Genomic DNA, 25,055 nt, shown 5'->3' on the forward strand with positions numbered 1-25,055 from the left:
TGACTATTCTTAAGGGATGGATGTGTACAGGATTTTGTGTTGTCTACATGGGCAAATTATATCTTATTTAGGTGGGCAGTGTATATCATTATCAATTGTTTGTAAGTTTATTGGGTAGATGTATTGTGGATTGAGCATCTAACATGTAAATCTGATTGTTGGGTTAGTTTGTTGTTGAGTCTTGATTTTACCGGGTAGCTAGAACCAGAGAGTTAGTGGCTAGCAGAGAGCCGACAGGAGAGACACTAACCAGAGATGAATTAGCACTAGTTCCAATGGCCAGTTGGAGCCTGAACTAGCGACCGCCAAGGTATGTGCAGGAACCGGTTCCACCACTTTTTTATTTTTACCACAACACAATACTATTAACTTTTTATTTAAAAAATTGTAGTAACATGTACCTAACATGAAAGTGACTATTTTTAAATAGTATCCCACAATGTAGCACAGGTTAGCCTCAAACGAGAACTTCCCATTCTTTGGATGACTATGTGCTAGGATTACAGATGTGGACTACCACACCTGGTTTTACTATTTTAACCATTTTTACGCGGACAGTTTGGTGACATGAAACACATCATGATGTATGTTCATAGAGACTGAAAAGTAACTGAGACAACTGTAGTGGGAACTAGAAAACATTTTTCATAAAAAATCAAGATGGTTTACTACACAGTAATTATATCAAATATATACTTCTATTTTATTGCTGTTGTGGTATTTGTCTTAGTTAGGGTTTTACTTCTGTGAAGAAACACCATGACAAGGCAACTCTTATAAAGGACAACATTTAATTGGGGCTGGCTTACAGTCTCAGAGGTTCAGTCCTTGTCATCATAGCAGGAAGCATGACAGCATGCAGGCATGACCATAGAGAAGCACCTGACCTGAGAGTTAGTTCTACATCTTGATCAAAGGCAGTCAGGAGAAGACTGACTTCCAGGCAGCTAGGAGGAGGGGCTCAAAGCCCATGACCACGATGACATACTTGCTACAATGAGACCACACCCAGTCCAAGGCTACACCTCCTAGTGCCACTAGCTGGACCAAGCATATTCGAACCACCACAGTAATGTTAGAGTTTAAAGTTAGAAAAGTCTCTGAATTAATAAAATGTCAAAACAATTTATATGTAAATAGTTTCTAGTATGTATTGTGCCAAATACACCCAACCAATTACATTCTCTCACTTCTACTTCCTCTTCCCCAGGCACCCCTTCTTTCCTACTAGTCTCTTTTTGCTCCAAGATTCCACATATTACAATAATCGCGTGATCACTTAAAAAAGAACATTCAAACTGTAGACCACACAGTACAAAGTAAAAAGGCTCAAACTGGGGGCTGGGGATTTAGCTCAGTGGTAGAGCGCTTGCCTAGGAAGCGCAAGGCCCTGGGTTCTGTCCCCAGCTCCGAAAAAAAGAACCAAAAAAAAAAAAAAAAAAAAAAAAGTCTCAAACTGTTGGCTTAGTGATGAGCATTATTGTCTTCCTTCTTTTAAAAAGGAATTAAAATTTTAAAATGCTTCAGTAATACAGAATGGGTTTACCTTCTCTCTAGAGAGTTGCTTTACATCCTCCAGTTCACCAGTGAGCCTTTCTATTTCTCTCTGTGCTTGGACTTCTTGGCGACGGGTCTCCACCAGTTCTGAATGAGTGCTCTGCATCTGCTCCTGGGTTAGCCTCAATTCTTGCCCCAAATCAATGACCTCCTTGTACTGGGTGGCAATGTACTCTTCCTGTTCTTTCATAACCTTAAAAGCACAAGATATTTGTGGGTTTCACAATGAAATTTATAGTTATAAAATATACACTTAAGATTTACTTGTTTTTATTAAAAGAATTCCCCTAAAAGTATTATGTCTTTATGAAATCTACAATAAAATGTGCATGTACCAATCTAAGTTAATGAAGGGAGTGGTGCTGATTCCCTAATTGGTTCTTGATTGTGTCAATAAAGAAGGCCTGTAGCCAATTGCTGGATAGAAGGAACAGATGGGACTTCTGGATCCCAGGAGAAGGAAAATGAGACCCAGGGAATGGGCGGGATCTTTTTGGCCAGGCTTTGGAAGGAGAAGCATGAGACAACCCTGTAAGATCTTGGGGAAGCTAGAACCAGGCCCCTGCCACCAACGAGGCTGGCTGCTGTAAGCTAGCTGATAAGGTTAGGCCAGGAGATTCAGTGTCCAGCAATTGTGCTATCTGGCAAATTCTAAAATAATAAAGCTGTCTAGAGTGTTTTTCATCTGAGGAGCAAAGGTGAGCAGAGAAAGAGAGAAGCCGGGGAAGTAGTTGGTGCCTTGGCGAAGTTTGGGAAAGGTCAGGGTGCAGGCTAAGCTCCCGGGAAGGCGGCAGCAAGTGTTTAAAATTACATGCAACAAGTTAATATTTTGAAAAGCATTAATCATAATAAAATGACAAATCTCTAACAAAGTGGGAACTTTTTTCACTCTAGGGATTAAGTCCAGGGCCTCAACACACTGAGCAAGTACTCTGCCACCGAGAGACATCCCCAACTGCTTTTTAAAAACGGTATTTGTGAGACAGTTACCCAGACTTGTCTCAAACTGTAGTCTTCCCGTCTCACCATTCTGATTAGCTAGCATTTTTTTTTAAAAGATTTTAGTTATATGAGTACACTGTTGCTAGCTGTCCTCAGACACACCAGAAGAGGGCATCAGATCCCATAACAGATGGTTGTGAGCCACCATGTGGCTGCTGGGATTTGAACTCAGGACCTCGGGAAGAGCAGTCAGTGCTCTTAACCGCTGAGCCATCTTCTAATTAGCTAGCATGTACACTCACTGGAAGAACTTCATTTACTCATATGTCTTAGTGGGGGATCTTGCCCAGGCTACCTTAAAAGACATAGAGCAGTCTGGGCTAACCTTCAACCAGAGATCCTTCTTTCTGAGTCTCCAGAATAGAGAAATATGTTACCAGCTTAGAAATATTCTTACTGAAATATGCTGCATGACTTTAATATATGTAAGTTATATAACCCTTTATCATAAAATAGATGGTATATATAACATTTCTGAAACTATATCAAATACTATGGCCAGAAAAACACACACACAGAAATACCCAATATCTTAACATTTGATTATCCAAAGCAACTGGGTCTCACAGAAACAAGGTGACAGGAGGTAAGTGTGCAGCTCATGTGGTAGGGAGCTTGACTAGCATTCTTACAAGTCTTGGTTCTCTCCTCAGCATATTAAACCAAGCATGGTTGAGTACACAATGCAATCCTAGGGTTTGGGGGGAGGAGGAATCAGGACGAGAGTTTAAGGACATCTTTTACTACACAGGGACTTCAAAACTAGTCTGGGCTATGTAAGAACTTGTCAAAAAAAAACAATCAAAAAAACAAACAACAACAACAACCACCACCAAGGATCCTTGAGCATCCTGAGAAATGACCTCTTGAGGAATAACACCCAAGGTTGTTTTCAGGCTTTACATACATGAGTGCATACTCTTAAGGTAGGTGGGCAGGTAGACAGACAGACAGACAGACAGACAGATGATAGACAGATGGTAGATATGATAGGTAGACAGATGATAGATACATAGGCAGACAGATGGTAGATAGACAGACAGACAGACAGATGATAGATAGACAGACAGATAAATATTGGCATAGAATATGGAATTAAAATTCACAATTAATCTACACAGCTGGGTGGTGAATTCTCTATGAAGGTGAAACTTGTCACCAGCTATTACTCTCTCTGAAATTATTAAATTAATCATTTAAATTCCTAGCAAAGGACATAAGCATTTCTTATCTGGAAATCCAAAATCCAGAATACTTAAAAAAAAAAAAAAAGCAAACAATTTTGTGAGTTTTAATTTGACAGAGGTAGAAAGTTCCAAACTGTAAAAGTGTTATTAAAAAATAGTCTATAAATTATCTTCAGAGAGATACATATATGATAAATATGAAACAGGAATTCATTCAGAAACTCAAAATACTACCTAAAAACCTTTTGGATAATCAATTTGTACTGCTCCTTAGGGAAAAAAAACCCCAATGCAAAGTCAGTTCTAATTCAGCACAACAAGGCAGGTCAAAGGTAAAAAGCCAGTACCTGGGCCCTGGTATTGGGCATGGAGGCCCAGGATATAAATGAGTACAATTACCTATGCAGATACTTTTTAGGAGTCCACTGGTAAGGAACAAACATGACAAGAGCATTAATCATTTCCAAATTTGCTCTTACAGACTCTGCTTAGGTTATGTTTATAATTAACTCAATAAATGCTAACTTATGCTTACTATATAATAATAGACAGTTCTGGGTGTTTAGTACACAGGAATGAAAAAGGAGACAAAGTGACCACCCTAAATTCTATAGGGAGAGACATAATCTAACCTAATAATTACTGTGATATTATAACAATTGAGTTTTTGACAATGAAAAAAGTTACGTGTATTAGAGCTCACAGAAACAAATCCACACTTTTAAAAGTGTTGAATAGATTCGACAGTCGATATACATGAAAGTAATATAAAGTCATCAAATCACTATGTTCCTCTGGCAACATGGTGTATGTAGTTGAAATAATGCTGTTTTTATTTTTCAGCTTCTGGGTGAAGTTCAAGTTCCTTTAACTTGTTAGTTCTGTATCTCTAATTCTACTGCACAGCATATTTATACTGAATAAGTATTCAACTGATACAAAAGTATGTACTGTGGATTTACTATGTCCTTGCCCATATCAAAGCCAGAATAATCAAAAATTTTAAAAGTCAAAAGGACTAATAGACACAAAGAATTAGTTTTAAAACACTGAGGGGTTGGGGATTTAGCTCAGTGGTAGAATGCTTGCCTAGCAAGCGCAAGGCCTGGGTTCGGTCCCCAGCTCTGAAAAAAAAAAAAAAAAAAGAACAAAACACTGAGAGCGCAGTGTCTGATTCAAACCAAGGTGTTGAAGCACAGTCATTGCATTACTTCCCAGTGTGGAGAACACGTCACTTACACTTTCCATTTCTTTCATCCTCTGCTGGGTTCTTTCTATTTCCTTCTTCAGTTGTGATATCTCCTGTTCATTCTGGAGCATTATAAACTCCTTTTCTCGAAGCTGTTCTTTGGCATTTTGCAACTTTTCATTTAAACTTTCTGCCTGAATTTCAAACAGATAACCATTATTAACACAACTAAGAAAATATAATTCACTCATAGTTGTGTTCTAAATGAAATGTTAAGCACTTCTGTCTAAAATATCTAAAAGTAGACAGAACATAGCCATAATCCCATCATTTTAGAGGTTGAGGCAGAAGGGTAAAAAGTTCAAAACCAGGTTAGACTATACAGCAAGACCCTACCACAAAAATAACAACAACAAAAAGCTAAAATTAAAGTAGAAAAATACATATTTTTCTGGAGAACACGTGTGCATGAGAGAGAGATGGCTAAGTGGTTAAAGCACTCACAGCTTTGCCAGGGACCAAAGCTCAGTTCCTAGTACCCATGTGGCATCTCACAAACGTATGTAACTCTAGCTGTGGGGGACTAGGTGCCCTCTTCTGGACTCTTGAGGATACACAATGCATAAACACAGGCAAGCAAAACACCCACTCACATAAAACACAACTAAATGTCTAGTTTAAACTGTACTTTTTTGGCTGGGTGTGATGGTGCACACCTTTAATCCCAGCACCTGGGAGGCAAAGTAAAATATATGTATGTAAGTTTGAACCCAGCCTGGTCTGCCAATCAAGTTCAGAACAGCCAAGGACACACAGAGAAATCCTGTCTCAAAAAACCAAAAAAGGTATTTTTTAAGACAAGCATAATTTATAAGTATATGAATTATATTTAATGAGATGGTTATATATTTTATGCTCACTTAAAATCCACTAAACAATGAATATCTAAATCATAATTCTTCCTTTAGTTAGCAAACACAATAATGGGTCCATAGGTCATTTTAATACAGGCAGTCTTAAACTTTGCTAATTCACACTCACTCTTAATATCCCTGGTGACTCCTTGGCTACTTTCTATTCTAAACTGTGTCTTTAGATTTATTTTCTGTGTATGAGAATTTGGCTGCATGTATCTTTGTACCACATGCTTGCGAGGTGCCCACAGATCCTCTGAAACTGTGGGTACTGAGAACCAAACCTGGGTCCTCTAACAGAACATTTCTCCAGTGTCATAATTCCTCTGTGAAACTGATTCTGTCTATCAGATAAACAAGCAATACTTGCTTTTCTCTTTGTGGCTTTATTTCCCATGCCATAAGGGTTTCCACCCATTTTCCTACCGATGATGATGGAATGAAAAAATGAAAACAAAAACAAAAGAGGCAGAAATCATGTAGAGTAAGCTATGAAGTTAAAAACTGAGCAAACATAGAAATAATAACTATGTTAAATAAAGGAAAGGAAGAGGAACAGTGAGAAAAGAAGCCATCTTAAAAGGAAAAATATTAGAAACAATGAGGAGAGCAGGAGATAAAAATTCTAATCATACAGCAAAAATGTAAACAAAATTAGAGGATAATCTAATGTAAATCTAAAAACTGCATGAGCTGTTTTTTACAATTAGATAAAGATAATGTGGAAAGTATAATTACCGGGGACAGCATCCTTCTGCTTTCCATCGGCACCCCAGAGCTGACCCTGTGCCAAGCTCTCCAGACCCAAATCCCGCTGGGAGAGAGTTGGTCTCCCAGGAGTGCTGACAGAGCTGAGAGCACAGGGAAGACCACCACTTCTGCTCAGATCCCTGCCCAAGAGAGATCTGCCCAGAGCCCTCAGGGCACAGGAACCAAGGAACAGCCAGGGACAGGATCGTTCAGGTTTCTACCTGTGTCCTGGAGCTGATCCTGTGCCACAGTTCATACCCAAATTCTGCCCAGAGAGAGCTAGTCTCCCAGGAGTGAGTGATAACACACAGGCTTACTGGAGGGACGAGCCACAGTCAGAGACAGGAAGACCAGCAAGCACCAACGATAACCAGATGGTGACAGACAAGTGCAAGAACCTAAGCAACAGACACCAAGGCCCCTTGGCATCATCAGAGCCCAGTTCTCCCACCACAGCAAACACTGGAGACCCCAACACACTGGAAGAGCAAGATTCTGACTTAAAATCACATTTTAAATCACAGATGACTTTAAGAAGGAGATAAATAACTCTCTTATAGAAATACAGGACAACATAGGTAAACAGAAGCCCTTAAAGAGGAAACACAAAAATCCCTTAAAGAATTACAGGAAAACACAAACAAACATATGAAGTAATTGAACAAAACCATCCAGGATCTAAAAATGGAAATAGAAACAATAAAGAAATCACAAAGAGAGTCATCCCTGGAGATAAAAAACCTAGGAAAGAGATCAGGAGTCATAGATACAAGAAGAATCACCAACAGAATACAAGAGATGGAAGAGAGAATCTCAGGGGCAGAAGATACCACAGAAAACATTGACACCATAGTTAAAGGAAATGCAAAATGCAAAAAGCTCCTAAACCAAAACACCCAGGAAATCCAGGACACAATGAGCTAAGGATAATAGGTACAGAAGAGAGGGGAGATTCCCAACTTAAAGGGCCAGTAAATATCTTCAACAAAGTTATAGAAGAAAACTCCTCTAACCTAAAGAGATGCCCATGAACATACAAGAAGCCTATAGAATCTCCAAATAGATTAGACCAGAAAATAAATTCCTCCCATCACATAATATTCAAAACTCCAAATGCACAAAATAAAGAAAGAATATTAAAAGCAGTAAGGGAAAAAAGTCAAGTAACACATAAAGGCAGACCTATCAGAATTACACCAGACTTCTCACCAGAGACTATGAAAGCCAGAAGATCCTGGGCAGATGTCATAAAGACACAAATGAGAGAACACAAATGCCAGCCCAAGGGTACTATATCCAGCAAATATATACAAAGAACTCAAGAAGAGCCAAATAACCCTATTAAAAGAATGGGGTACAGAGCTAAACAATTCTTAGCTGAGGGAATACCAAATGGCTGAGAAGTACCTAAAGAAATGCTCAACATCCTTAGTCATCAGGGAAAGGCAAATCAAAACAACCCTGAGATTCCACCTCACACCAGTCAGAATTGAAAAACTCAGGTGATCGCAGATGCTGGCGAGGATGTGGAGAAACAGAAACATTCCTCCATTGTTGGTGTGATTGCAAGCTGGTACAACCACTCTGGAAAGCAGTCTTGTGGTTCCTCAGAAAAGTGGACATAGTGCTACCCGAGGACCCAGCTACACCACTCCTGGGCATATACCCAAAAGATGCTCCAACATACAACAAAGACACATGTTCCACTATGTTCATAGCAGCCTTATTTATAATAGCCAGAAGCTGGAAGCAACCCAGATGCCCTTCAACAGAGGATGGATACAGAAAATGTGGTACATCTACACGATGGAGTACTGTAACATAGCTATCAAAAACAATGACTTCGTGAAATTCATAGGCAAATGGATGGAACTAGAAAATATCATCCTGAGTGAGGTAACCCAGTCACAAAGAACACGCATGGTATGCACTCACTCACTGATAAGTGGATATTAACCTAAAAGCTCAAAATACCCAAGATACAATTCATAGACAACATGAAGCTCAAGAAGAAGGAAGACCAAAGTGTGGATGTTTCAGTCCCTCTTAAAAGGGGAAACAAGGCAGAGAGCCCCTGGGCAGCACCCCACGAGCGAACCTGAGCCTCGGGACCACAGGTAAGACCAAATTTTCTGCTGCAAGAAAGCTGCCTGGTGAGCTTGGGACACACGGAAGCAGAATTTCTCTAGGAGGCACGGTCTGTGTTTACCTGAAGTCCCACACCCGCGGATCCCGGCCCGCAGCAGCTCTCTGCTCCCAGACCCGGTGAGAGAGAGACCCAACCGCCTGGTCAGGTGGGCACTCCTGAGGCTGCAGAGCGGAAGAGACCACCAACACTGCTCACCCCTGCCCACATCCCTGGCCCAAGAGGAAACTGTATATGGCCTCTGGGCTCCCGTGGGGGAGGGCCCAGGAGCGGCAGGACTTCTGCGCCTGAGACACCGCCGGAACCTGAAAGAAACAGACCGGATAAACAGTTCTCTGCACCCAAATCCCGTGGGAGGGAGAGCTAAACCTTCAGAGAGGCAGACAAGCCTGGGAAACCAGAAGAGACTGCTCCCTGCACACACATCTCGGACGCCAGAGGAAAAAGCCAAAGACCATCTGGAACCCTGGTGCACTGAAGCTCCCGGAAGGGGCGGCACAGGTCTTCCTGGTTGCTGCCGCTGCAGAGAGCCCCTGGGCAGCACCCCACGAGCGAACCTGAGCCTCGGGACCACAGGTAAGACCAAATTTTCTGCTGCAAGAAAGCTGCCTGGTGAGCTTGGGACACACGGAAGCAGAATTTCTCTAGGAGGCACGGTCTGTGTTTACCTGAAGTCCCACACCCGCGGATCCCGGCCCGCAGCAGCTCTCTGCTCCCAGACCCGGTGAGAGAGAGACCCAACCGCCTGGTCAGGTGGGCACTCCTGAGGCTGCAGAGCGGAAGAGACCACCAACACTGCTCACCCCTGCCCACATCCCTGGCCCAAGAGGAAACTGTATATGGCCTCTGGGCTCCCGTGGGGGAGGGCCCAGGAGCGGCAGGACTTCTGCGCCTGAGACACCGCCGGAACCTGAAAGAAACAGACCGGATAAACAGTTCTCTGCACCCAAATCCCGTGGGAGGGAGAGCTAAACCTTCAGAGAGGCAGACAAGCCTGGGAAACCAGAAGAGACTGCTCCCTGCACACACATCTCGGACGCCAGAGGAAAAAGCCAAAGACCATCTGGAACCCTGGTGCACTGAAGCTCCCGGAAGGGGCGGCACAGGTCTTCCTGGTTGCTGCCGCTGCAGAGAGCCCCTGGGCAGCACCCCACGAGCGAACCTGAGCCTCGGGACCACAGGTAAGACCAAATTTTCTGCTGCAAGAAAGCTGCCTGGTGAGCTTGGGACACGGAAGCAGAATTTCTCTAGGAGGCACGGTCTGTGTTTACCGGAAGTCCCACACCCGCGGATCCCGGCCCCGCAGCAGCTCTCTGCTCCCAGACCCGGTGAGAGAGAGACCCAACCGCCTGGTCAGGTGGGCACTCCTGAGGCTGCAGAGCGGAAGAGACCACCAACACTGCTCACCCCTGCCCACATCCCTGGCCCAAGAGGAAACTGTATAAGGCCTCTGGGCTCCCGTGGGGGAGGGCCTAGGAGCGGCAGGACTTCTGCGCCTGAGACACCGCCGGAACCTGAAAGAAACAGACCGGATAAACAGTTCTCTGCACCCAAATCCCGTGGGAGGGAGAGCTAAACCTTCAGAGAAGCAGACAAACCTGGGAAACCAGAAGAGACTGCTCCCTGCACACACATCTCGGACGCCAGAGGAAAAAGCCAAAGACCATCTGGAACCCTGGTGCACTGAAGCTCCCGGAAGGGGCGGCACAGGTCTTCCTGGTTGCTGCCGCTGCAGAGAGCCCCTGGGCAGCACCCCACGAGCGAACCTGAGCCTCGGGACCACAGGTAAGACCAAATTTTCTGCTGCAAGAAAGCTGCCTGGTGAACTCAAGACACAGGCCCACAGGAACAGCTGAAGACCTGTAGAGAGGAAAAACTACACGCCCGAAAGCAGAACACACTGTCCCCATAACTGACTGAAAGAGAGGAAAACAGGTCTACAGCACTCCTGAAACACAGGCTTATAGGTCAGTCTAGCCACTGTCAGAAATAGCAGAACAAAGTAACACTAGAGATAATCTGATGGCGAGAGGCAAGCGCAGGAACCCAAGCAACAGAAACCAAGACTGCATGCCATCATCGGAGCCCAATTCTCCCGCCAAAACAAACATGGAATATCCAAACACACCAGAAAAGCAAGATCTAGTTTCAAAATCATATTTGATCATGATGCTGGAGGACTTCAAGAAAGACATGAACACACTTAGGGAAACACAGGAAATCATTAATAAACAAGTAGAGGCCTACAGAGAGGAATGGCAAAAATCCCTGAAAGAATTCCAGGAAAACACAATCAAACAGATGAAGGAATTAAAAATGGAAATAGAAGCAATCAAGAAAGAACACATGGAAACAACCCTGGATATAGAAAACCAAAAGAAGAGACAAGGAGCTGTAGATACAAGCTTCACCAACAGAATACAAGAGATGGAAGAGAGAATCTCAGGAGCAGAAGATTCCATAGAAATCATTGACTCAACTGTCAAAGATAATGTAAAGCGGAAAAAGCTACTGGTCCAAAACATACAGGAAATCCAGGACTCAATGAGAAGATCAAACCTAAGGATAATAGGTATAGAAGAGAGTGAAGACTCCCAGCTCAAAGGACCAGTAAATATCTTCAACAAAATCATAGAAGAAAACTTCCCTAACCTAAAAAAAGAGATACCCATAGGCATACAAGAAGCCTACAGAACTCCAAATAGATTGGACCAGAAAAGAAACACCTCCCGTCACATAATTGTCAAAACGCCAAACGCACAAAATAAAGAAAGAATATTAAAAGCAGTAAGGGAAAAAGGTCAAGTAACATATAAAGGGAGACCCATCAGAATCACACCAGACTTCTCGCCAGAAACTATGAAGGCCAGAAGATCCTGGACTGATGTCATACAGACCCTAAGAGAACACAAATGCCAGCCCAGGTTACTGTATCCAGCAAAACTCTCAATTAACATTGATGGAGAAACCAAGATATTCCATGACAAAACCAAATTTACACAATATCTTTCTACAAATCCAGCACTACAAAGGATAATAAATGGTAAAGCCCAACATAAGGAGGCAAACTATACCCTAGAAGAAGCAAGAAACTAATCGTCTTGGCAACAAAACAAAGAGAATGAAAGCACACAAACATAACCTCACATCCAAATATGAATATAAAGGGAAACAATAATCACTATTCCTTAATATCTCTCAATATCAATGGCCTCAACTCCCCAATAAAAAGACATAGATTAACAAACTGGATACGCAACGAGGACCCTGCATTCTGCTGCCTACAGGAAACACACCTCAGAGACAAAGACAGACACTACCTCAGAGTGAAAGGCTGGAAAACAACTTTCCAAGCAAATGGTCAGAAGAAGCAAGCTGGAGTAGCCATTCTAATATCAAATAAAATCAATTTCCAACTAAAAGTCATCAAAAAAGATAAGGAAGGACACTTCATATTCATCAAAGGAAAAATCCACCAAGATGAACTCTCAATCCTAAATATCTATGCCCCAAATACAAGGGCACCTACATACGTAAAAGAAACCTTACTAAAGCTCAAAACACACATTGCACCTCACACAATAATAGTGGGAGATTTCAACACCCCACTCTCATCAATGGACAGATCATGGAAACAGAAATTAAACAGTGATGTCGACAGACTAAGAGAAGTCATGAGCCAAATGGACTTAACGGATATTTATAGAACATTCTATCCTAAAGCAAAAGGATATACCTTCTTCTCAGCTCCTCATGGTACTTTCTCCAAAATTGACCATATAATTGGTCAAAAAACGGGCCTCAATAGGTACAGAAAGATAGAAATAATCCCATGCGTGCTATCGGACCACCACGGCCTAAAACTGGTCTTCAATAACAATAAGGGAAGAATGCCCACATATACGTGGAAATTGAACAATGCTCTACTCAATGATAACCTGGTCAAGGAAGAAATAAAGAAAGAAATTAAAAACTTTTTAGAATTTAATGAAAATGAAGATACAACATACTCAAACTTATGGGACACAATGAAAGCTGTGCTAAGAGGAAAACTCATAGCGCTGAGTGCCTGCAGAAAGAAACAGGAAAGAGCATATGTCAGCAGCTTGACAGCACACCTAAAAGCTCTAGAACAAAAAGAAGCAAATACACCCAGGAGGAGTAGAAGGCAGGAAATAATCAAACTCAGAGCTGAAATCAACCAAGTAGAAACAAAAAGGACCATAGAAAGAATCAACAGGACCAAAAGTTGGTTCTTTGAGAAAATCAACAAGATAGATAAACCCTTAGCCAGACTAACGAGAGGACACAGAGAGTGCGTCCAAATTAACAAAATCAGAAATGAAAAGGGAGACATAACTACAGATTCAGAGGAAATTCAAAAAATCATCAGATCTTACTATAAAAACCTATATTCAACAAAATTTGAAAATCTTCAGGAAATGGACAATTTCCTAGACAGATACCAGGTATCAAAGTTAAATCAGGAACAGATAAACCAGTTAAACAACCCCATAACTCCTAAGGAAATAGAAGCAGTCATTAAAGGTCTCCCAACCAAAAAGAGCCCAGGTCCAGATGGGTTTAGTGCAGAATTCTATCAAACCTTCATAGAAGACCTCATACCAATATTATCCAAACTATTCCACAAAATTGAAACAGATGGAGCCCTACCGAATTCCTTCTACGAATCTACAATTACTCTTATACCTAAACCACACAAAGACACAACAAAGAAAGAGAACTTCAGACCAATTTCCCTTATGAATATCGACGCAAAAATACTCAATAAAATTCTGGCAAACCGAATTCAAGAGCACATCAAAACAATCATCCACCATGATCAAGTAGGCTTCATCCCAGGCATGCAGGGATGGTTTAATATACGGAAAACCATCAACGTGATCCATTATATAAACAAACTGAAAGAACAGAACCACATGATCATTTCATTAGATGCTGAGAAAGCATTTGACAAAATTCAACACCCCTTCATGATAAAAGTCCTGGAAAGAATAGGAATTCAAGGCCCATACCTAAACATAGTAAAAGCCATATACAGCAAACCAGTTGCTAACATTAAACTAAATGGAGAGAAACTTGAAGCAATCCCACTAAAATCAGGGACTAGACAAGGCTGCCCACTCTCTCCCTACTTATTCAATATAGTTCTTGAAGTTCTAGCCAGAGCAATCAGACAACAAAAGGAGATCAAAGGGATACAGATCGGAAAAGAAGAGGTCAAAATATCACTATTTGCAGATGATATGATAGTATATTTAAGTGATCCCAAAAGTTCCACCAGAGAACTACTAAAGCTGATAAACAACTTCAGCAAAGTGGCTGGGTATAAAATTAACTCAAATAAATCAGTTGCCTTCCTCTATACAAAAGAGAAACAAGCCGAGAAAGAAATTAGGGAAACGACACCCTTCATAATAGACCCAAATAATATAAAGTACCTCGGTGTGACTTTAACCAAGCAAGTAAAAGATCTGTACAATAAGAACTTCAAGACACTGAAGAAAGAAATTGAAGAAGACCTCAGAAGATGGAAAGATCTCCCATGCTCATGGATTGGCAGGATTAATATAGTAAAAATGGCCATTTTACCAAAAGCAATCTACAGATTCAATGCAATCCCCATCAAAATACCAATCCAATTCTTCAAAGAGTTAGACAGAACAATTTGCAAATTCATCTGGAATAACAAAAAACCCAGGATAGCTAAAGCTATCCTCAACAATAAAAGGACTTCAGGGGGAATCACTATCCCTGAACTCAAGCAGTATTACAGAGCAATAGTGATAAAAACTGCATGGTATTGGTACAGAGACAGACAGATAGACCAATGGAATAGAATTGAAGACCCAGAAATGAACCCACACACCTATGGTCACTTGATTTTTGACAAAGGAGCCAAAACCATCCAATGGAAAAAAGATAGCATTTTCAGCAAATGGTGCTGGTTCAACTGGAGGGCAACATGTAGAAGAATGCAGATCGATCCATGCTTATCACCCTGTACAAAGCTTAAGTCCAAGTGGATCAAGGACCTCCACATCAAACCAGACACACTCAAACTAATAGAAGAAAAACTAGGGAAGCATCTGGAACACATGGGCACTGGAAAAAATTTCCTGAACAAAACACCAATGGCTTATGCTCTAAGATCAAGAATTGACAAATGGGATCTCATAAAACTGCAAAGCTTCTGTAAGGCAAAGGACACTGTGGTTAGGACAAAACGGCAACCAACAGATTGGGAAAAGATCTTTACCAACCCTACAACAGATAGAGGCCTTATATCCAAAATATACAAATTACTCAAGAAGTTAGACCGCAGGGAAACAAATAACCCTATTAAAAAATGGGGTTCAGAGCTAAACAAACAATTCACAGGTGACGAATGCCGAATGGCTGAGAAACACCTAAAGAAATGTTCAACATCTTTAGTCATAAGGGAAATGCAAATCAAAACAACCCTGAGATTTCACCTCACACCAGTGAGAATGGCTAAGATCAAAAACTCAGGTGACAGCAGATGCTGGCGAGGTTGTGGAGAAAGAGGAACACTCCTCCATTGTTGGTGGGATTGCAGACTGGTAAAACCATTCTGGAAATCAGTCTGGAGGTTCCTCAGAAAATTGGACATTGAACTGCCTGAGGATCCAGCTATACCTCTCTTGGGCATATACCCAAAAGATGCCTCAACATATAAAAGAGACACGTGCTCCACTATGTTCATCGCAGCCTTATTTATAATAGCCAGAAAATGGAAAGAACCCAGATGCCCTTCAACAGAGGAATGGATACAGAAAATGTGGTACATCTACACAATGGAATACTACTCAGCTATCAAATACAACGAGTTTATGAAATTCGTAGGCAAATGGTTGGAACTGGAAAATATCATCCTGAGTGAACTAACCCAATCACAGAAAGACATACATGGTATGCACTCATTGATAAGTGGCTATTAGCCCAAATGCTTGAATTACCCTAGATCCCTAGAACAAACGAAACTCAAGACGGATGATCAAAATGTGAATGCTTCACTCCTTCTTTAAATGAGGAAAAAGAATACCCTTGGCAGGGAAGGGAGAGGCAAAGATTAAAACAGAGACTGAAGGAACACCCATTCAGAGCCTGTCCCACATTTGGCCCATACATATACAGCCACCCAATTGGACTAGATGGATGAAGCAAAGAAGTGCAGACCGACAGGAGCCGGATGTAGATCGCTCCTGAGAGACACAGCCAGAATACAGCAAATACAGAGGCGAATGCCAGCAGCAAACCACTGAACTGAGAATAGGTCCCCTATTGAAGGAATCAGAGAAAGAACTGGAAGAGCTTGAAGGGGCTCAAGACCCCAAAAGTACAACAATGCCAAGCAACCAGAGCTTCCAGGTACTAAGCCACTACCTAAAGACTATACATGGACTGACCCTGGACTCTGACCCCATAGGTAGCAATGAATATCCTAGTAAGAGCACCAGTGGAAGGGGAAGCCCTGGGTCCTGCTAAGACTGAACCCCCAGTGAACTAGTCTATGGGGGGAGGGCGGCAATGGTGGGAGGGTTGGGAGGGGAACACCCATAAGGAAGGGGAGGGGGGAGGGGGATGTTTGCCCAGAAACCGGGAAAGGGAATAACACTCGAAATGTATATAAGAAATACTCAAGTTAATAAAAAAAAAAAAAAAAAAAAAAAAAAAAGGGGGAAACAAAATACTCCAGGGAGGAAATACAGAGACAAAGTGTGGAGCAGAGACTGAAGGAAAGGTCATCCAGAGACTACCCCACCTGGAGATCCATCCCATATACAAATACCAAATCCAGACAAGAAGTGCTTGCTGGCAGGAGCCTAATATAGCTATCATCTGAGAGGCTCTGCCAGAGCCTGACAAATATAGAGGTGGATGCTCACAGCCAACCATCAGACTGAGCACAAGGACTGCAATGCAGGAGTTAGAGAAAGGACTGAAGCAGCCGAAGGGGTTTGGAAGCCCATAGGAAGAAGAACAATATCAACCAACCAGAGCCCTCCAGAGCTCCCAGAGACTAAACCACCAACCAAAAAGTACACATTTAAGGATTTATGGCTCCAGCTGCATTTGTAGTAGAGGATGGTCTTGTTGGGCATCAATGGTCCCTTGGTCCTGGGAAGGCTGGATACGCCAGTGTAAGGGAATGCCAGGGCAGGTAGGTGGGAGGGAGACAGTAGGTGGGTAGTTGAGAATCCTCACAGAAGCAGCGGTGGGGGTGATAGGGTAGGATAGAAGGGTTCCTGGGGGGAAACCAGGAAAGGGAATAACATTTGAAATGTAAAGAAAAAAAAAATCCAATAAAAAACAAAGTGAAAACACAGGCGCAGAAAAGGGAGGTGCCGAAAAGATTTTTTGTTTTTTAGAGCCTTGGCCTGTCTTGGATTCACTCTGTATACCAGGCTGACCTTGAACTCACAGAGAGCCACCTCCTCTTGCCTCCTGAATGCTGTGATTAAAGGCATGCACCATCATACCCAGCCCAGAAAAGCATTTTTAATTAAATAAAATAAAATACAAGTATTGGAATAGTCCCCCACCCCCACCCCCAGGGAGGGTCCTCTAGTATCGAAGTCTACCAGGTGGGAAGCTACTCAGTTGAAGTTTGAATCCCTTATTTTTTGTACTATGAAGCTGATTCTTGGGACCAGGAGTCAGTTGTACACTAAGGCTTCATTTGCTTGCGATTTCCTCTTTATGTATATCAAAAGCCACTTCTGGCTGCACTTAGTTTTACAGGCTGGTTCCTCTTTGCTGTGGAATGGCTACTACTTTTTCTGAAAGCATTTGAGTAGCACAAGTTTCAAACCCTGTTCAACACTAAACATTCCCCAGGAAGAAGGATTCTTTGGAAACTTTGCACCCATAGGACTTGAACCTCAGGTCCTGCTAGTAGAAAACCACATGGCAAAAATGCAGTCCCTAAACTTAGAGCCAACTGCTAACCGCAGGCATGGTGTCATCACTCTCTTCAGTTACCCAAGGTGTGGACGTCTCACCAGAGAAAACAGGAAAAAAGGTACTGCACTCATAGTCTAAGCCTCGTACTAATTAGGCTTCTCAGCATGTCCAAGTCTTCTCCTCTTCCATTCATTCTGCCTAATGTAGCTGTTTCCCACCCAGAGACTGGCCACAAGGTTCCCTAGCTTATCACTCTTCCTTGTTTTCAGGCCCAGAGTACCTCAGTTCAAACGACAGTCCTTCTCTGCAGATGGCATCTAGCTATAACAGGGCCGACTTGTCACAGTCAGGAATCAAATACTCCAACTGCCTTTAGGGCTTATAAAATAGTGGGCTACAACCAACATTCTCTTTTATATTAGCAGTCCTTGGCTTATTTTGTGATAAGCCTCTGAGACCACCTCACTTCTGAAAATATTCCAATTACTATTTGTACATGAAGTACAGTAAACAAATGTAACACAGCTTTATAATTTTAAAGGTAAAATATATGTAAGATAAAAAATATAGAAAACACAAAGTTTCCTTCCTACATGAATTTTTTTTCAGGCAACTAGGTTCTAAAATTACTTGTAAATCCTCCCAGAAATATTTTATAACTATTCAAGCATACACATATTGTAATAAGTATTTTAGATACATTGATATAAGAAATTATATCAATAATCAAAATAATATCAAGGAGAAAGTATTAAGCAGAATGTAAAAGGTGAGTAAAAGTATGTAATGGCTCCATCATGTGCATTATATAAACACACCACAGCCATGCAGAGTAATGTACAACTAGCAACTCATGATGATGAGACAGGAGGATCCCTGGGCACAGGAATTCAAGGCCAACACAGGTAGCACAGCAACATGCATCATCACAAACAACGAAAACAGTGTGGGGTGTACGTGGTCATGGTGTTATTTTTTTAAACAATATAAAATTTTAAAATAATTACCTGTTTGTTGCATTCTTTAAGTTCTAATTCTGATTTTTCCAGGGTACCCTCTAATTTGATTATTTTTTGCTCCATTTCTCCTCTATGTTCACGAATGGTCATATCCAAATGTGTAACCTAAATACAAAAGTAATATCAAGCTGGCTGCTCAATTTTATTGTAAAGCAAACACTTGTATGGTTAGAATATACATTTACTACAGAAATCAATAAGTGATAAGCTTATTCTAAAGGAAGTATTTTTCAAAGGAACTTGAATTCCCATACATAATATATGTTATAGAAACTTAAAAGGATTCATGTGTCAATTTATATTAGAATAAAAATGATAAATAATGCCTTGTTCCTCCAATATTTAGCTCACAGTGATGTATTCAATCCCATGTTCTTCTGATATACAATAAAAAATATAGGGCTGGAGAGATGGCTCAGAGGTTAAGAGCACCAATTGCTCTTCCAGAGGTCCTGAGTTCAATTCCCAGCAACCACATGGTGGCTCACAACCATCTGTAGTGGGATCTGATGCCTCTTCTGGTGTGTCTGAAGACAGCTACAGCAACAGTGTACCCACATATATAAAATAAATAAATCTTTAAAAAAAAAATAGAGGGTTGCAAGCGAACCCTTACTCTCAGAAAGTACTTACTGGTCGACCTGAGTTGTAGTTTACTTGTAAAGAATTTACCTATTTAGTTCCCAGCTAGACAAACAAGTCTTTCTGCCAAGTATCTACATTCCCCGCATTTGGAACTCTGAGGCAAGAGAATTATAAACTCATGGTCGAACTAGTCAAACAGCAATTTGTCTAAAAAAAAAAATTAGTTGTACTTCTAACATTAAATATTTACATCCAGAAAAAAACTGGCAATTTTTAAACCCCTCATGATTATCCCATGGTAGAAAATGTGTACAAATAAAGTAAGAGAACAACAACCTGAGCTGCTCTTTGCTTTAACTCCCAATTTCTCTCTTTTAGTGCCTGATTCATTTCAAGAAGTTCTTGCTTTTTGTCTTCAATCTCCATCTTACATTCTCTACAATTTGTCAAAAGAAAGAGATCACAGTAGGTAACACGAATACTCTAACTTCTTAAGGATAAATTATTGTTATTGTTTCCCTAATTAAAAGCAAAAGAACATGTGTAGCTAATCCAAACTGAAAGCACGTAAACCAAAGGATGAATGTATAAAGAAAATGACGGCAAAAGTTAACTCACACAGAGAGGGTTCCTGGAACCACTGGGCTAGTTTACTCAGGGTTAGGGCTAGGGAGATCTTAGCATACGAGGTACAGAGAAACTGAGGAAGACACCAACATCACTTTCTGACCATACAGACCATGTGCTGCTGCCACACAGGATAATGCACACACACACGCACACACACACTCACATACGCACACACATATACACCAAAACAAAACAAAGCAAGAACAGTATGAAATGAGGCCAGGAAAATAGAAACCTGGTCATATAGGGTTGGTATTCTAGAGGCTTGGAGTTTTAAAAAACTGCATTCTGTGGTAAAACACAGAAAACATTATCCTTTCGGACATGTTAAGGTTCATAACTCAACTGAATTAACTAGTGTTATGTAGCATCCGCATCATCTGTTCCCAGTACTGTTTTGTATTTCAACAGAGGTAAACCCCATATCCTTCAGGGATTATTTTTCTGTTAACCCTTCCCTTAGTTCCTGGCAAACACCAATCTTTGCTATGAGACTTACCAGTTCTAGAAACTGTTCATATGAACAGAATTCATATACCACATGTGCTTGCCTTCTCTGACTTAGCACAATGTTTGTAGGGTCCATTTACTTTGTAGCATGGATTATCTCTACTTTGTTGTTTTTCTGCCTAAACAACACTTGCATGCATACACCATATTTTCTTTACCCATTCATCAATGGTGACAAATTACCACATTTTCGGCTATTCTGAAGAGAGATGATATAAACACTGGTGTATAATTCTTGTTCAAAGAACCATCCTCAATGCTTTGCGATACATGACTAGGAAAATTATTATACTAAATGATAATTTTATGTTTAAAATATCAAGAAATTGCCCCACATGTGGCCCATACATATACAGCCACCAAACTAGATAAGATGGATGAAGCAAAGAAGTGCAGGCTGACAGGAACCAGATGTAGATCTCTCCTGAGAGACACAGCCAGAATACGGCAAATACAGAGGTGAATGCCAGCAGCAAACCACTGAACTGAGAACAAGACCCCCATTGAAGGAATCAGAGAAAGGACTGAAAGAGCTGAAGGGGCTTGAGACCCCATATGAACAACAATGCCAACCAACCAGAGCTTCCAAGGACTAAGCCACTACCCAAAGACTATACATGGACTGACCCGGGGCTCCAACTGCATAGGTAGCAATAAATAGCCTAGTAAGGGCACCAGTAGAAGGGGAAGCCCTTGGTCCTGCCAAGACTGAACCCCCAATGAATGTGATTGTTTGGGGGAGGGCAGTAATGGGGGGAAGATTGGGAGGGGAACACCCATATAGAATGGGAAGGGGAGGGGTTAAGGGGATGTTGGCCTGGAAACTGGGAAAGGGGATAACATTTAAAATGTAAATAAGAAATAGCCAATTTAATAAAGATGGGGAAAAAAGTTATCAAGAATTTACAATTATTTCCCACCGTGGCTATCATTATTTTGGTTTTCTACTAGCAATAAATGGGAATTTTATTTCTCTCCATACTTCCTTTTTTTTTTTTTTTTTTTTTTGGTTCTTTTTTTCGGAGCTGGGGACCGAACCCAGGGCCTTGCACTTCCTAGGTAAGCGCTCTACCACTGAGCCAAATCCCCAGCCCCTCCATACTTCCTAATACTTGGTATTTTCTGTTTTTTGGTTTTCTTGGGAGTTTTTTGTTTTTGTTTTTGTGGTAAGGATTAATGTACTTAGCAATGATGTTGTATCTCTATGTTTCATATCCAAAGGAATTAAGATTTTACTGGGAATATTTTAGGAAGCCATTAAAAACAATATGATCTGATATATATTTATAATCAGAAACATGATAATCTATGGAAAGTGGATTAGTAATGAAAACAAGAACATAAGGAGCCCATTAGGAAGACCCAGCCATATGTCATGAAAGAAACAATAATGGTCTGTGCATAATGATAATGCAAAGTCAGTGGATTTTATAATTTATTTTAAAAATAAAGTTGACAAGATCTGCTAATAAACTGGATAAAAAATAGGATAAGTCTACAGGTTACTGGTTTAAGGGTTTAAATGGGATAAGTCTACAGGTTACTGGTTTAAGGGTTTAAATAGGATAAGTCTACAGGTTACTGGTTTAAGGATTTAAATAGGCTAAGTCTACAGATCCCTGGTTTAAGCAATTATATTAAAAGATGGGAAGGGCAGGGTTATAAGAAAATAAATGAATGTTTCAAGATGCCTCTTATAATATCCATTATAGAAGGCCAGCAAGATGGTTCAGCAGCTAACACACTTGATACCAAGACTGATAACCCGAATTAAAGTACTGAGACCAATACAGTGAAAGGAAAGAATGCTCACAATTTATCCTCTGACCTCAACATGTGCACCATGATACATGCCACACCTCCATCTATGTGCACACAAAATAAATGAGTGAAAATTGAGTAAGATCTAGCTTGGTTGTTCCCTGTGGACCTTTTCGGCCTTCTCTTCCTGCCCAACTTCATTGCTTTGTGTCAGCAGCCACTGATACCTAGGTAGGCAACTCTCTATTACAGTCTCTCCATCCTCACTCTCAGCCCTGGAGCAACCTGCTTATCCCTTCTGGACACCCAGACTAAATCAACACACCAGTGAACACCTGATTTTTATTAATAAGCCAGGAATATATATTGGAAAAAAGGAAACATCTTCACCAAAGGGTGCTGGTCAACTAAATGGCTGTGTGCAAAAGAATGCAAATAGATCTATATTTATCACCCCAAACAAAACTCAACTCCAAATGGATCAAAAACCTTAGAATAAAGCCAGATACCCTGAGACTGACAAAAGAGAAAGTAGGGACTAGGCTTACATTCGTTGGTACAGGAAAAGACTTGGATATATTTCCAAACAATGCTGCACATCCTACTGCCAAAATACTTTCTCATCCATGTCCACTAGTACTCTACTCAAAACAGTAAGAACCTGGCAAAATGAATGGATAATGAAACTGTGGTGTATTTACCCAATGGAATAGTATTCGGCTGTTAAAAACTGATATTATAAAATTTGTAGATAAATGGATAGAGCTATAAAAAGAAACACCCTGAATGAGGTAACACAGACCCCAAAAGACAAGTTTGTTTTCTCTTATATGTAGATGTTAGCTTTTAAGCCTTCAACAGGTATGCTCCAATCCATATAACCACAAAGGTTAGGTAACTTGTAAGAGACTAGAGAGGAGGGGAAAAGGCAAAGAAAGGGAAAATAGAATATACAGTTATAGAGGGTAAGGTGAGATTGGAGTGAGAGTATTAATAATTTGGGAGAGGGATGGAAGAGGGGTAGGGGAAGGAATATAGGGAGGGGCAACTAACACTAAAAGTCATTTCAGCGGTCAAAGAGAATGCAACTTAGTTTTTAATAGAACCATCCCTACACACACACACACACACACACACACACACACACACACACACACAAAAGAAACATAAATGGAGTTACCATAAACAGGGAGACAATGCCTCAAACATCTCAGGCTATTGTCAAGGCTCCTGGTTCCTCACCATAAACTGATGGTAAAGCCCAATTATTGAAGACAACACCTATATATCTCATTGAACATGGAGAAGTGAACTGGTGCCTAACTAGAGCCTCTTGCACCCCTACTGACTGGTGTCCATCAAACTGGAAGGTATCCTGCATCCTACTAGTGGGAAAAGGGAGCCATCAACCTAGCTAAAACCCTGCAATCTAAAACAGTGGCCTGTCGGCAAGAGATGCTGGTGTAATGGTGGCACAAACAGTGGTAGAAGTCGCCAGCCCCTCTCTGACTGGACTTGAGGCGCACTCGATAAGATGGAACCCATGCCTGACGCTGTTGGGGTGGCCAAGAACCCAAATAGGACGAGAAAGGCCATGAACCTAGGGAAAAACCAAATACTACTGTTCTGCTAAAGGACACACCAATGAGTCCTAACGCCATTCTGCTATCCTCATAGATCAGTGCCTCGTTCATCCATTATCAGAGAAGTTTCCTCTTGCATTAGATAAAAACTAACAAAGAGACCCACAAATAGACAATGTGTAGAGACTGAGAGATTTTGGAACTCTCACTCCTAAATGGGGTGTCTTTATCAAACTCCTTCCTTCCTCAGAGCTCAGGGAGCTATGCAGAAGAGGGAAACTTTTGTAAGATCCAGAGGTGACTACAGATTTAACAGTATTGATGCACATATGAACTCACAGAGCCTATGTTACCACACAGGGCTCACACGGGTTCAAGATATATGGATCTCAGTGTACAAAGGGGGAAGGTGGACACACAGTCCCAACTCAGTAGATATGGGTAGGCCCATGACCGACAGTAGATGGCCAACACAAAATGAACTCAATAGTATTTCTGTCAATTTTTTGTCTAATAATGCTTTGTTTGGCTAGCTTTGCCTGCTGGTCGTTTGTTTGTATATATGGCTTCTGGTTGTGGTTTTCTGGGGTTTCTGTGTATGTGTGTTTCTTACGGGTTTTGCTTGTTTGTTTGTTTGTTATTTTGCCAGTTCGATTTCTAAAGAGAGAGAGGGAAGTAAAAGGGCACAGAATGGAATAGGTATGGGTTGTGATGGAATGGATCTGAAAGAAGTTGGGCAAAGGGGAAACCATGATCAGATCTATTAATAAAGAAAACATTTTCATAAAAATTCTTTAAATATTTAATAAAACTAAAATAAAATGTAATGACTGGTATGTTTTGGCGTGTTTGTTTCACTTTGGGAGGTTTTCTGTTGTTCTTGTTGTTGTTGTTGTTGTTGTTGTTTTGTTTTGTTTTGTTTTGTTGAGACAGGGTTTCTCTACATAGCTCTGGTGGTCTTGGAACTCACTCTATAGACCAGACTGGCCTCAAACTCAGAGATCTGCTTGCCTCTGCCTACACAGTGCTGGGATAACAGGTGACAAACTGTAATAATTGAATAGTTGTTTTTTAAATCCACATGAAAACAAAAGGTACATAGTTGGGTATTAATTAATTAGAGCTGAGGAATAAGTCAAAACTGGAGAAATGGATTCAAAATTATTTTTGATACAGTATTTAAAAGTACATGATATGTACTAAGGGTAAGGTCATAGAGCATGGGGTCCTATACTGAATCCTGGGGTATTAATTCTAATTTTCTGGGTCATCT

General features: G+C 41.0%; 1 protein-coding gene across 11 annotated transcripts in view; it reads right to left on the minus strand.

The window, feature by feature from the left end:
* Positions 1-25,055, minus strand: part of Ccdc18 (coiled-coil domain containing 18) — a 105,857-nt gene that overhangs the window by 16,638 nt on the left and 64,164 nt on the right. For all 11 annotated transcript variants that reach the window (XM_039092618.2, XM_039092613.2, XM_063273809.1 and 8 more), the window contains 4 exons: positions 19,635-19,734; positions 18,702-18,818; positions 4,986-5,129; positions 1,547-1,750 (listed from right to left, as the gene is read on the minus strand). In XM_039092618.2, coding sequence (XP_038948546.1) covers positions 1,547-1,750; positions 4,986-5,129; positions 18,702-18,818; positions 19,635-19,734 — 565 coding nt within the window. The remainder of the gene's footprint in view (positions 1-1,546; positions 1,751-4,985; positions 5,130-18,701; positions 18,819-19,634; positions 19,735-25,055) is intronic.

Source organism: Rattus norvegicus, chromosome 14, assembly GCF_036323735.1.
Source record: "Rattus norvegicus strain BN/NHsdMcwi chromosome 14, GRCr8, whole genome shotgun sequence".
NCBI lineage: Eukaryota > Metazoa > Chordata > Mammalia > Rodentia > Muridae > Rattus > Rattus norvegicus.